The 15,328-nt window shown below is 36.0% G+C and overlaps 1 protein-coding gene across 2 annotated transcripts in view; it reads right to left on the minus strand.

Moving 5' to 3' along the window:
* Positions 1-15,328, minus strand: part of VPS50 (VPS50 subunit of EARP/GARPII complex) — a 137,009-nt gene that overhangs the window by 25,006 nt on the left and 96,675 nt on the right. For both annotated transcript variants that reach the window (XM_067746400.1, XM_067746399.1), the window contains 3 exons: positions 14,514-14,632; positions 10,568-10,674; positions 583-704 (listed from right to left, as the gene is read on the minus strand). In XM_067746400.1, the coding sequence (XP_067602501.1) occupies positions 583-704; positions 10,568-10,674; positions 14,514-14,632 (348 nt within the window). The remainder of the gene's footprint in view (positions 1-582; positions 705-10,567; positions 10,675-14,513; positions 14,633-15,328) is intronic.

Consider the following 15,328-nt stretch of genomic DNA (forward strand, 5'->3'; position numbering starts at 1 on the left):
CTACATAATAATTCCCAAGTATCAAATCAGTTACCTGCTTAATACTGTGCTGTTCTCCTTAGGAGTAGAAAAAGATAAACTCAACAAGAGCTTCGGAAACACAAAAAGGAGGTGCAGGAAAATTAATTCTGTGGCAGGTTCAGTTCAAAGATTTTCAATTATTTTAAATAAATATTTGCCGTTATCTTCTGAATGTAGTAGTGCCTGCTAAGGTTGTTAGCCAATATTTAAAATGTCTCATTTACTGTGTAATAATTACACACTGGGCCAGATTTAAACAAGACAACCTGCACATTTTTCATCACCAAAATATGTCAAGGTTAGAAACTGATGCTGTACTTTTTCTGCCAAAAATTTGAATAACATACAATATGTTTATCATATCAAAGCTTAAAATTAATGTATTTTAAATAAGGTGATGGGGTACACAAAAAGCTAATATCAATAATATGTTGGATTTTTTATGGATAATTTTCAAAGTAATGCTATTTATGTATTTTATACAGAGAGAATGAATTTTACACTTACAAAAACAAATAAATTTTAAAAGAAACAGACTCCTCCCCCAAAAGGTTGACTTACTGAATCATTCCGACCAAAAAAGGTATATATTGCATACAAGTAATAATCAAATAGCTGAGACATGAAATGGATAACATCAAAAGCAATTGGTTTAAGAATGTTCATCATCTGCATATATTTACCTGAAAAGAAAAAAAATTAAATAGAAAATTAAAATCTGTTAGTCTATAATTATTAAGAAACCATAAAATTACTTTACCAAAATATTTTTTTAATGAAATATTACATTCCTCAGTCACACCAGCCATGCCTCAAGTACTCAACAGTCACTTGTAGCTAGTGGCTACTGTACTGGACAGCACTGATACAGAACAGTTATACCATCTTGGAAAGTACTACTGGATGGCACTGATATTAAAAAATACCTACGAAGATTTTTCATATCATTATATTTTACTGTTTGTCTTATATTTATGGAACTCTTAAACTAACTCTTCTACAATGACACTGTACAAACAACACAGTTCCTCATTTCTTGGAGATTCCATTTCAAACAATGTCTTCAAAAATGTTTAGGTGTAATAAAACAAAAGACAATGTACTTGAGGAAGAGTGGGGTCTTTTCATAAGCTTATACACACATATCAAAAGTAAAAAAACAAGAAGAAAAAGGACACGTGGAAGACACTTCCCATTCCCCTGAATCCTAGCCCTGTGAAATCTAGCGTCAGAGGCTAAGAACATTTCTTTATCACTACATCACTCAAGAGCTCAATACTCGCAAAGTGCCAAGAACATATCTTCCTCATTCCTTCCTTTGGAAGATGCCAATATTACACTCTTTTTCCTCTAAACATATGACACAGTTACAGAAAAAAATTTAAAAACCAAAATGCCTGCATTCATAAACTTGTTAATGTGTTTGAAGGGTGCATGGGAGATGGGCTGAATCAAATAATAAACAATAATGAGTCCCTAATTGTGTTTATTTTTTATAGGAAATAATAGGGAAAGAAGCATATCTATAAAAAAATGCTCTTCTGCAGAAGATATTAAAACAGGCCATTTGTTTTATTTCCAAATGAGCAAATGATTCAGGTGCTGGCTCTACTTTATGTAACTGCTATAAATTTTAAATTGGTACTATTGAGGACACCAGGATTCAAGAGAAAACACATTAACTGCAGTAGGAAAAAATGACAAATTTACTCTAATGGAAATGTCTACTATCAAAACCATTTCTTTATTATCTAAGAACTCAGTCCATCCGTCTTAATTTACATGAGAAATGATTCTAAATAACAGTCAGGAAGACATACACATCGTAAAGTAAAAACTACACAATTTAGATTCTGTTCTTATTCCTATTTACAAGTCTTTTGTTTCAGAATCATTCTTTGTAATTATTTCACATAACCAGACATTTAAAAAAATATCTCAAAAAAAAAATCTCAATTGAAAAAAATTTGATAGTATGCTCCTAGAACATTCTGGATCACTGCAGATATTTCATTGACTGCAAACATATAGCTATTTAAACTATTTACACATTAAATAATGTGATACCGTAAAGGAAAAAAATGAAAAAATGTTATATTACTTTTATCCATAAAAGAAAATTTTAAACAGGTGAATAGTAGAATGAGGAAGGATGCAAACTTCGGGGTTGATACATATCCAGAATAAAAAGCTCCTCTCCATTCCTAATAAGATGAACCACTGTTCATATAATTCATCTTAAGAAAGGATATAAAAATGAATTCTTAATAGGTAAAAGCTGTTTTAAATGTGCATTCAGAAGAAAAATAAAACTAGATGGTCCCAAATGCTCTGAAAAAAATACATAATTATATTCATTCACTCATTCAATACATTCAACAAACACTTTTTGAAAGCTTACTATGTTCTTGGCATTGTGTTAAGACACAAGGAACTACACAGAGTCTCTGCTCTCTCACAGAGCTCCTTCCATGACCTTAAATGGTCATACGTGGAAGGCAGCCATTGATAAGCAGGCTGCTAGTATATTCAAATATAGAAGAGTGAGAACTCTGTCTTTCCAGTTCAAGAGGGCAGAGTAGGCCTTTGGAGGCCTGAGGGAACTTATGTACCCCCTCAGACTTACTGAACTAAAAGAGAATTTTACAATGAATTAAAACATCTATGAAGAGAACTGGGTGAGAATGTAACAGCAGGTAGGTATGATCACCAGAAAATGAGAAATCTCAAAACATTTCTAGACTAGGGGTTGGCAAACCTTTCCTGTAAAGGACCAAAGACTAGATAGTTTAGGCTTTGTATGTCATTCAGCCTCTGTGGCAGAGACTCATCTCTGCTGGTCTCTGTTTCAACTACTCAATTCTGCTGTCATAGCACAAAAGCAGTCACAGACAGTATGTGAACAAATGAGCATGGTTGTATTCCAATAAAACGTTATTTACAAAAACAGGCAGTCAGATTGATTTGGCCTGCAGGCTATAGTTTCCCAACCCCTGTACTAGATGACAGACAGTAGATGGAAACAAGTTGATGGAAAAATGCAAAGAGAACCACAAAGAAGGTGGAAGCTGTCCGATAGGATGTGACTGCTTAGAAGCAGCAGCTACAGCAAGAGAACAGGAGCAAGAAATAGGGCTGAGAAAGAACGGATTAATTGAAGGTCTACATATGGGACAAACTACCTGTCCACATGCCCCCAGTTACTGTTCCTCCCCAGCAGTTATTCCTGTAGCCCCCCCCCCACCCCTTATTAGCAGTTTCAGTTACCCAGGGTCAACCTCTGTCCAAGAATATTAAATAGAAAATTCCAGAAATAAACAATTCATAAGTTTTAGATCAAGTGTTGTTCTGAACAGCATGATGAAATCTCGTGCCATCTGGCGCCATCCCTTTGTCCCGCACATTCTGCCCATTAGTCACTTAGTAGCCATCTCAGTTATCAGATCAACTGTTGTGGTATCTCAGTGCTTGTGTTCAAGTAATCCTTATTTTATTTAATTATGGCCCCAGAACGCAAGAGTAGTGATGCTGGCAATTCAGGTATGCCAAAGAGAAGTTGTAAAGTGCTTCTTTCAAGTGAAAAGGTGAAAGCTCATGACTTAATAAAGAAAGAAAAAAAGTCGTATGGTGAGGTTGCTAAGATCTGTGGTAAGAATGAATCTTCTATCTGTGAAATTTGGAAAAAGGAAAAAGAAATTCATGCTAGTTCTGTTGTCACACCTCAGACTGCAAAAGATACAGCCACAGCGATAAGTGCTTAGCTAAAATGGCAAAGGCATTAAATCTGTACAATAAGATATTGTGAGAGACTACATTTACATAACTTTATTATAGTATATTGTTACAATTTTTCTATTTTTATTATTAGTTTTTGTTGTTAATTTCTTCCTGTGCCTAATTTATAAATTAGACTTTATTATAGGTATGTATGTATAAGAAAAGACATAGTATATATAGGGTTTGCTACTATCTGTGGTTTCAGGCATCCACAGGGGATATCTTGGAACATATCCCCCACAAATAAGGGGGGACTACTGTAGAGGCTGCCAGAATTTTCCCACAGACAAAAACAATAAAACCCCCTAGGATTCCTCTTCAAAAGAAATAAACAAGCCCCCCCACCCCCCAAATTGAGCAAACTTAAGAAAATAAATTAGAAAAGCGAAGGTTTCTAGTGTGGATATTGGCACCACAGATTAAAATCGATCTCATTCTGGGAATTTAGGGATCTGTTCCCATAAGGTAAAGGCTACCAATAAATCCACCCAGACCTGCCCTACCCTATACATAAAGTTCCTAGTCAGCATTCATTCTAAGGAGAAAGAGCCAGCTTCAACACAATTCTAGTTACTCAGCAGAGAACACCCACAATGGCTATATAGGCCTTCTATTTTAGGGAAGAATAATCAAACATCACCAGGCCCATGAGGAAAATTCAGAGACTGAACGTAAAAAGAAAAGCTGGTCCCAGAGAAAATAAAACAATTGAAGGTAAGGAAGAGAAATACAGTAATTATATAAAACCCTATAAAAGGTGAATATGGCAGGAAAAAACACAGATTATAAAGGGTTCTTAAAGATTTAAAGTCATTAAAAATGTGATTTTTTAAATAAAAAATTAAAGAAATGGGAAAAAGGAAGTCTCCCAGAAGGTACAGCAAAAAGAAAATAGAAAAATATTAGAAAAATATGACAGACATAAAGGGCCAAACTAAGAGACTAAACACTTGAGTAAGGGGAAATCAAAGAAAGAGATTAAAGAAAATGGGGATGTGGAGATCCTCAAAGAAACAGTAGTATCAGTCACAGCTGAGGAGCACATGAACCTTCAGATTGAAAGGGTCATGAACTACCCAACACACTTAATGAAAAAGAACTCACACATAGGTACATCAATAGAGAATTTTGAAACATCAAGGGAAAAAACACTAAAAGGTTTCAGAGAGAGAGAGAGAGAGAGAGAGAGAAGAAATTCACCTACAATAAAATGAATAGAACATTAGAGGTTTTAACTTTCTGAGGAAAAGTAATATTTAACGGCAATTCTATAGCCAACTAAACTGTCACTCCCTGAAAGAGCAGAATAAAGACATATTTAGACTGACAAGGATTCAAAACATTTCCTTCTTATCACCCTTTTCTGGGCAATTACAACTAGAAGAAAGACAAACAGAAACAAACCAAGAGATTGCCTTCACACTCCTGGTAGGGAGCAGTGGGTGGGTGGGAGACACCTGCTTTTCGCAGCAAGCTCTTCTTTACTATTTAATGTGTTGCTGTGAGAGGTGCTACCTTGATAAAAAAATAGAAGCATGGTTCTAAAGTTAGCCAGCCTAGTTGGAAAAATGTGGTCAGTGGCTCAAGATATGGTTCAGATGCATACCACCCTCTCTCTTCCTCTCCAGAGTTCCCTATAGAGGGCACAGAGAGAGCAGTGGACGCAGCATGCTTTGGGAACACGGAGGAAGGTTACCTAATACATAGCCCAGATAACCACAAAAGATGTCTCTTCCCAAATTACAAACTGCGAGAAGTTCTCCTCCTGTCTCCAACCTATATTATAACCTTGCTGAACTCTGTCCAGGGATTAATGCTCCAGATGTCCTCCACTGGCTGTGAAGGATGAAAGTTAAGAATGTACTGGCTCTAAGATCAGACAACCTGGTTCTGCCACTTACCAGCTGTGTGACAGACATAAGGCAAGTTATTTATCTCTGAGCTTCAATTTAGTTTGTAAAAAGGGTACTATGAAGAATTCATGAGAAAATTCATGTGAAGTGTTTACATAGCATATAATAAAAGAGCAAGAAGTCTTAGCTACCTCTGCTATTATTTTAAAATAAATATACTTATGATGAATGCAAAAAGGGAGAAGTATATACAGGATGTTACGTGAAAGGAATCTAGCCTAATCTAGAGATGAGGAAAAGCTTCACAGGGGAAGCACTGTTTAAACTCTCATCCTTTGCAGCAACATGGATGGACCTAGAGATTATCATACTAAGCAAAGTCAGAGAAAGACAAATATCACACGATATCAGTTATATGTGGAATCCAAAAAAATGATACAAATGAACTTATTTACAAAACAGAAATAGACTCACAGACATAGAAAACGAACTTATGGTTACCAAAAGCGGGGGAGGGATAATTAGGAATTTGGGGTTACAAACTACTATATATAAAATAAATAACAAGGACCTACTGTATAGCACAGGGAACTATATTCAATATCTTGTAATAACCTATAATGGAAAAGAATTTGAAAAAGAAATATATACATATATATGTATATATGTATGTGTGTATATACCTATATATAACTAAATCACTTTGCTTTACACCTGAAACATTGTAAATCAACTGTACTTCAATTAAAAAAAACCCGTCTCTCACCCTAAATCTAGACCATGAGTCCTTATGCTCAAGGGAAAGAGACACAGAGGGACTGGCAAAGAAACCAAGCAAGTAGCAGCATGGATGGACAAGGACTACAACCAAGAGGAACAGGTCGGGGCCTGACTTACTAGCTCATCGTAGGAAATGCAGAGAGAGGAGCGTGATTACCACAGGAAAGGCGGCCCAGGGGAATTCAGTCAGTGAGCCACAACCCCTATGCAGAGGAGGGAACACAGGGTAAGAAGAAGTGCTGGAAGTGTGTGTGTGTACACACACGTGCATGGGTCGGGGGTGGGGGTGAGAGGCTCCTTCCGTTGTGGATTATTACAAGAGAGGAGCAAAAAGTGTTTCTCTAACACTCAGATTTTACAAATTAAGTTTTGTCAGTCCAATGTATATTGAGCACCTACAAAAGCGAAAAGCACTTGGCTGGGTGCTCTATATGCTGCAAAGATGACAAACTCTCTCCTCATGTAGGAGCTGACAATCTGATGGGGCAAAAGCAAGAACAGAATCTGAGCTGGAAGGATGTTCGTTACCCTTACTACAGTGCACTAAGTTGAGAGATCATCAATGGGTATAAAGAGCACATAAAGGCAAACTGGAAATGCTATAAATGAGGAAGGAGACTTGGAGGTCAGGAGTTTTGTTTATACCTCAGGGTATTTTAATTTTTCATGCATTACTTTTTCAATTTAAAACACTCCATGATAAAATAAAAATATCAATGCCCCACCTAAAAGAATGTACCAATGAAGGAGATTTCTTCCCTCCTACTTCTGTGTTCATCATATACACTGCAACTCAGCCACAGTATGACTAAATATCCCTTATGTACATATTCTGGTTTAATGTTAAGTCCTGTGCATGTGCTGGTGTGTATTTCTTCCAGCTGCTAAAGTAATAATTTTGTTGTAAGGTCTGTAGGTTTTACAAACATGGGTTTCGGCAACCTATCTTCTGCCCCTCAGACCTATCACACCCGCTCAAGTGAGAGCTGCCTCCTTGGACACCAAGGCTACTTCAGTGATGAGACACATTCCCTAAAATTTCTCTGTCTCTGTCTGCAAGAAATCATCAGGCTAACAGGATTTTCTTTTTTCACAAGCAAGCATTCTGATTGGTCCTCTGCACTTGTGAAAAACGCCAAGCCTTCAGATTTAGGTACCACCTGGGGCTGGGAAGCCCCATTAACACTCTTTTGTTTAATATCTCCTAATTATGCCAAATAAATATCACTTAAAAATAACATTTTGAATATGCCTTTAATGTTCTAAAATGTGTCTCCCAACCACTGAGTAATTAGTTCCTTCATCTTCCCAGGCACCAAAAATTAATCTATCTTATTCACACAACTGTACTTCTGGCCTTGTAGGAAGAGACATTACTTTTGTCAGTTTATAGTCTTCAAGCACCTCTATGCAATAACAACCGTGGTTCGAATAGGGCATTTACTAGTTGGAGACCCCTTAGTGAGTGGTTCCCTTAAAGTTCTATTTTATGAATATGTACAATATGAAGATAAAGACATCCCAGGGAGAAAGTGGTAGGCAGGAAAGTCTACTGGGGAATAATGGCAGCACCTACTCCCAGCCCTAAATGGAAAGACATGAAAGTTAAATTTTCATACTAGGCCTTGTTTCCTAATTGCAACTCTAGTAATAAAGATCTAGTGGGAAGAAGACTGAAATGACAACGGTCAGATTCTCTTCTCTGAGTAAGGTTTTATTCAGGACTGCTCTGGCTTTATATGGCTGATTACCAAAGGCCCATAAGAATGCAGCTTTTCTGTTTCTGTAAGTCCACTGTTAGAAAACAGTGTCCACTGTGTTGGTCAGTAATCCTTATATAAGAATTCGTTGTTACTGTCTTCTGAACTTAGCACCAGCAGCACACTTCTGTCATTATAATACCCCTTCTTAGATAATGAGAACAGCACAAGGCATTGTTTTTTCATTTCCTTATGCCTATCAAGAAGTGAAGATTTGGATTTGTCTGCACTGAACTGAATAAAACATGACTTCCCCCTCCTCAATTTTGTTGTGGCTTTATATCTGATTTGAGTGAATGTATGTCTTTTACAGTAAAAAGCAATATGATGACCTCTAGTCCGTTTTGATCTAGGTAAGGAAAAAAAATTATACAACCACTTAAATGTGGTTGATTGTATAATTTTCCCCAATTATCTGCTCTTCCCCACCTCCACTCTTGTAAGAGGATTATGCATCCTTGTCCACTGCCCTGGACTGGTTGTACCTTCCTGTGACAGAAGTACAAGTACACTTCTCTCTTCCAGTCAAGCCTGACTTGCTATGACCAGTGACATGTCAGGGTGGCACATCAGAGTGGCAGCTTTAAGAGTCACAACATGGTTCAGCTCTACTCTTCTCCCCAAATCCCAGATTGGTGCTACTTTTTCAGCCTGCATCTCAGAATGAAGACATACATGGGGCAGAACTAAGATGATCAGGAGTCAATATGCATCATGATAAACCTCTGGGTTGAAAGCCACTGATACGTTAGGGTGTTTTGTTACTTCAGCATAACCGAGCAAAAGCTGACTTCATTCAACTACATCTCAAGCGTGTATCCAGACACTGAAAACTACAGTGAGTACCGAAGACTGAGGAGGATGACAAGGACTTTGGAATATCCATCAGTGAGGACCATATAAGGCAACTGAGCACACTGACCCTGAAGAATGGACTGGGGAAGGGGAAGTACAAGGAAAGGAAGGACAGTATACCTACCACCACATATCTGAAAAGTGACCACATGGAAAAGTAGGAGAAAAAAGTATAGACTTACTCTTTTTGCTTTTAAGGGCATAACTAAGACCAGAAGGTAGAATTAGAGACAGAGACAGAAATAGAGATTTTGGTTTACCATGAGGACAAGATTTCTACCAATTAAGTCAGTCTAATAGCAGAATGAGTAGTCTTCCAAAGTAATATGCTTCCAGCAATTGTAAGACATAAAACAGAGGCTAGATGGCCACCACATATCAGATGCAGTAAAGAAAGAAATGCTCATTCTATGGTAAATTATACCAGATGACCTCTTCAGAATTCTTCTAATTTTGATTCTGTAAATTCTAGAGACTAACTCATGATGCTAGGTTCAGTTAGCATTCTTGGATAAAGAAGGAAAGCTAATTCCCCAGCAATAATCAGCCAAACAACAGCTTTTTAGAATCTGTCATTTTTCTGTGTCATAAAAATACATAATTTTTCTTTTCTGCTCAGTTCATTATTATAATTTTCCACACTATTTTCCCTAAAAGAAAGTGGGACTTCTTAAAAAAGTCTTCTTTATCCTATTCATTAATGAAATTTAGAAATTATCTTTAGGAACACAGACTATTTTATCAGAGCTAAGAGTAATTAAACCAGGCAACAGGAAATTATCATCTCCATAAACAGAAGACAGAGATCTTTACAGAAAATCACTAAGATTCTTGACTGGTATAGATGACTTAATTAACATGAGAAGACATCTCTATAACTTATTTGTCAAATGTACAGACCTATCTGTGAAATACAAAGGTTGAGATAGCATATAAAATTTTGAAATACTGATATTAAAAAATCCATAACATCTTCAAACCTAAATATTTCATATGGCATTTCTTCATGCTATTTGCCTTCTACAAAATCATCAATAAAGGTCTTATCTGTAATAAGAACATTTCCTATGGTGTGAACATTTAGCTTATAGAACTCTTGTGTCTGAAAATGCCAGAAAACCACTAATCACTCTGCCTATCTGACAAGAAGATTGCAAAGATCAATGAAACAATTAAGTACAAAATATTGTGCAAATATAAAACTGGTATTATCATCACCCTACATGTACCTCTAACTCACAGAGAATTTTTCCATTACATTTCTATTAATTGGAATATTTTAGGAAAAGTGGAAGATACAAATTTCAAGTAGTTAACTAAAAAAGAAAAACTGACATTAATATTAGTATTATACTATTTGGAACAATTAAGATGAGAAGGCACTGACATATGACCATCTTAAATCATTCACTGTGGTGGGCCCTGGAGTACCCAATGAAAACCCATTTGGTAACAAATGTAGACTAATTTAACTGCTATAATAATGGTTTTTTTTTTTTTTTTAAAGGTGTAGCTACTTACCAACAAGTCTTATTACATTCAGTGTTGTATTTGTTAAGATGGGTGCATTCACTTTATTTAGACTGTAATCTGATTTCTTCCTGCTTTTTAGAGTCTCTCGAGAAACGCTTAATATGAGAAAACAAAACAGATTTGCAATTAGGGTTGTCAAGTAGTAAATCAATAAGTAACTCAGCTTAGGATCTAATTTGCTAATTAGTTACTGAAAATCACCAATTAGTTACTGAAAATCTTACCACTTATTGGCTGGGGATATAGAGATTATCCTCCTGTCCTTACAGAGCTTACAGTCCAGAGGGGAAGAGAAATCAGTAAACAGAGAAATAAAGTACTATAATGTATTTCTTTGGTTCTCAGACATTAATTAACAACCATTAAAAGAAGCTATGTCACTATATTGTAGCAATGTTTTCTTAGGTCAGTCTCCCAAGGCAATAGAAATAAAAGCGAAAATAAACAGATGGTACCTAATCAAACTTATAAGCTTTTGCACAGTAAAGGAAACCATAAACAAAATGAAAAGACAACCTATAGAATGGGAGAAAATATTTGCAAATGATGTGACTGACAAGGGCTTAATTTCCAAAATATACAAACAGCTCATACAACTCAATAACAAAAAGACAACAACCCAATCAAAAAATGGGCAGAGGACCTAAATAGATACTTCTCCAAAGAAGACATACAGATGGCCAACAGGCACATGAAAAGATGCTCAGCATTGCTAATTATTAGAGAAATGCAAATCAAAACTACAATGAGGTATCAGCTCACACCAGTCAGAATGGCCATCATCAAAAGTCTATAAATAATAAATGCTGGAGAGGGTGTGGAGAAAAGGGAAGCCTCTTGCATTGTTGGTGGGAATGTAAATTGATACAGCCACTATGGAGAGCAGTATGGAGGGTCCTTAAAAAACTAAAACTAGAGTTACCACATGATCCAGCAATCCCACTACTGGGCATATATCCAGAAAAGCCAAAAGCTCTAATTCAAAAAGATACATGCACCCCAAATGTTAACAGTGGCATTGTTTACAACAGCCAAGACATCGAAGCAACTTAAGTGTCCATCAACAGATGAGTAGATAAAGAAGATGTGGTGTATATATACAATGGAATATTACTCAGCCATAAAAAAGCATGAAATAATGCCATTTGCAGCAACATGGATGGGCCTAGAGATTATCACACTAAGTGAATTAAGTCAGACAAAGACAAATATTATATGATATCACTTATATGTGGGATCTAAAAAATAGTACAAATGAACTTATTTACAAAACAGAAACAGACTCGCAGACATAGAAAACAAACTTATGGTTACCAAAGGAGAAGTAGGGGGGGATAAGCTGGGAGTGTGGGATTAACAGATGCATAAAAATAGATATAAAATAGATAAACAACAAGCATTTACTGTATAGCATGGGGGACTATATTCAATACCTTATAATAAACTATAATGGAAAAGAATTTTTAAAAAGAATATATATACACATATATGTATAAGCAAATCACTTTGCTGTACACTGAAAACTAACACAATATTGTAAATCAACTATACTTCAATAAAAAACAAATAAATAAAATAATAAACAAAAAAAGAAGTTATGTCACTTAAAAAAATGTTCTAGGAAAATTATACATCAACTGTACCAAGCATCCTGATTTCAGACCTACAAATATGAAAAATACCTTCCTTAGAATCTGGATTAGGCATAAAGTATAATGGTAAAGTCTGGAGTTGGGGGGCAGCACTAGATTCAAAGAAAAAGTAGAAGTTATACGGTAAGTACAGGAAAAAAGGGGACAACATGTAATAAGATCGGAAGTAAGAGAACAGAGTACGCTTAAAGAAGCGCAAGGAGTTGACAGTGGTAGCCTGGAGAATGAGTGGGCAGAGGGAAATGTGATAAGAAAGGAGGTAAGTAAAGGCCAGATCACTGAAAGGAATTGAACCTCATGATTATAACGAGTATGAACCATATCTTAAATGCAGTGGTGAGCCATTAAACATTTTAACCAGGAAAATAACATGATCAAATTTGTATATAAAAGAAAAATCTAAATTTGTATCCAAGAACAGATTAGAAAGGGTTAAGACTGGAAATGGGAAGCCACGGTAAGGAGGCCGATTCAATAATCTGGCCCAGAGATTTCTGCATGAACTAGGATGGTAGCAGTGAAATACAAGAAATTTTGATAAATTCAAGAGACACTTAGAAGTTGGAATTGATATAACAGTCAACTGGTTAACTGCAATCAGTAGTTCACATTGTGTATATTTCTTAGGGGTAGGTTAAAGACAGTTTAAGAGGCTGCATAACCCTACAAAGAATGCCAGGACATACACATATAGTGGCAGACGTTTGTTCATTTCAACTTAATTAGACCTTTTCTTTTAGTAAAAACATACTCAAAACATCTAATGAAAAAGTCCAACAAAATAGTTCTATTCAGTTCATAATGGATCATAGATGTAGATAATTAAGTACCACATATTTGTGTAAACCAATGGAAACAAATTTCCCCAATTAAAATATCCCCAATTATATGAGTTGTTCACTTTTGAGGTGAGAGATTACATCAGTCAGCGTGTCAAATCAATCAAGTATTCACTAGGTACTTTGGGGGTAAAGGGTAGGGAAGACTATACTTAAATCTATCATTAAAAATAAAGTATATTTGTGGTCACTCAATATCTGATACTCAGTCATGAAACTACCTCACTCACAAATCAGAATCAGGCCCAATTTAAAGAAGGTGACAAAAATTCTCATACAGTTATCACAGTTTTTGAAGAAGACAGTTTATCATAAAACAAAACTCAAGTACAAAAATAGGAACCTTAATAGAAGGCTCAAAATATCAATGACATTGGGAAGATTTTTCTGTATTTACTAGATTGAGGCAGCAAAGCCGCATACAAAACAAATGACTATTTTCCTCCTTAAGAAAAAGGAAATCAATGTGAAACATAAATTGATCTATGTGAAGCATAAACTGCCTCCAACGGCGGCACTGATTCTATAAATCAAAGGTTTGTTTTTCTGCAAAAACCACTGATCTCTAGATTAAGAGCTCTTGGGTTATGCCCATTATCAAAAAAACTACATTTTTAGCCTTTCAGGAATCATTTTTAAAATACATTAATTTCTCAGGGTATGTGCCCAGTAGTGGGATTGCTGAGAGTCATGTACCACAATGTTCATTGCAGCTCTATTTACAATAGCCAGGACATGGAAGCAACCTAAGTGTCCATCAACAGATGAATGGATAAAGAAGATGTGGCACATATATACAATGGACTATTACTCAGCCATAAAAAGAAATGGAACTGAGGTATCTGTAGTGAGGTGGATGGACCTAGAGACTGTCATACAGATTGAAGTCAGAAAGAGAAAAATAAATACCGTATGCTAACACATATATATGGAACCAAAAAAAAAAAAAAAAGGTTCTGAAGAACCTAGGGGCAAGACAGGAATAAAGATGCAGACGTAGAGAACAGACTTGAGGACACGGGGAGGGGGAAGGGTAAGCTGGGATGAAGTGAGAGAGTGGCATGGACATATATACACTACCAAATGTAAAACGGATAGCTAGTGGGAAGCAGCCACATAGCACAGGGAGATCAGCTTGGTGCTTTGTGACCACCTAGAGGGGTTGGATAGGGATGGTGGGAGAGAAATGCAAGAGGGAGGAGATATGGGGATATATGTATAGCTGATTCACTTTGTTATAAGGCAGAAACTAACACACCATTGTAAAGCAATTATACTCCAATAAACATGTTTAAAAAAACAAACAAACAGTAACTTCTGTCACATGACACTATAACCAAAAGAAAAGTTTAATGAGTTTTTTTCCTTAACCTTTCAAGTAAATCCTATATGTTAAACGTGCAACATAAAATGAGAAGTACCATAAATTCCAAGAATAAGTACCTTTTCACAGGAGCATCGCCTGTCTGCTCATCAACATAATCTTGTTTTAGTTCCTCAGGAACATCACTGTCACTGTCATACTCCTGATAGGCACTTTTTTCTTGTTCATCAGATTCATACTGAAAAGAACACAGTATATTATTCAACAATGGGCACGAAGAACCAACCTTTCTTGGAGTCTTTCAACACAGTAAAAAAAGTATCCAATTTTATAAGAAGTACATTACGGATGAAAGTTCTTAATAACTGAGCTTTAATTTTGCCATCAAGAAATCATATTAACTTTCCATTTTCTTCTTTATCATCTTACCTTAAACCAGCTCAAAAGAAAATACAAACATTATATTTCAAATGCTTATAAATGCCCAAAAGAATCTCCATATAAACAAATGAAAACAAACACATACCCTGCTAGACCTTAGAACAGGAAAAGAGTGTTTATTTGATTAAAAAAACTCTTCCTTCAAGTGGTTTCATCCTATTTATTTCCATTTTGCTAGTTCCTTATAAAAAGCTTGAGAATACAATTCTGGTACACTGGAAGTATTAAGTCAGTTTAATTAAACACAACACACATGCTAATATTCTATCTAATTCATTATGATGAGATTTAATTCCAAGGGCAACTTAGAAAATTAGGCTTAGCACCTATGGACTACTGAGAGCAAGGACAAAAATGGTGGACTTGCTCTTGAGAGGAAGAGTGCCTTTTCATCATCTTTTTGGCACCATGGCCCAGTGCCAGCAAGGGAGAAGACAGTGGAGTCCATGCACAACAAAGGAAGCAGTGGCAGTACCACCATCATCATTGCTGA

The sequence above is a fragment of the Pseudorca crassidens genome, chromosome 8 (assembly GCF_039906515.1).
Source record: "Pseudorca crassidens isolate mPseCra1 chromosome 8, mPseCra1.hap1, whole genome shotgun sequence".
Classification (NCBI taxonomy): Eukaryota; Metazoa; Chordata; class Mammalia; order Artiodactyla; family Delphinidae; genus Pseudorca; species Pseudorca crassidens.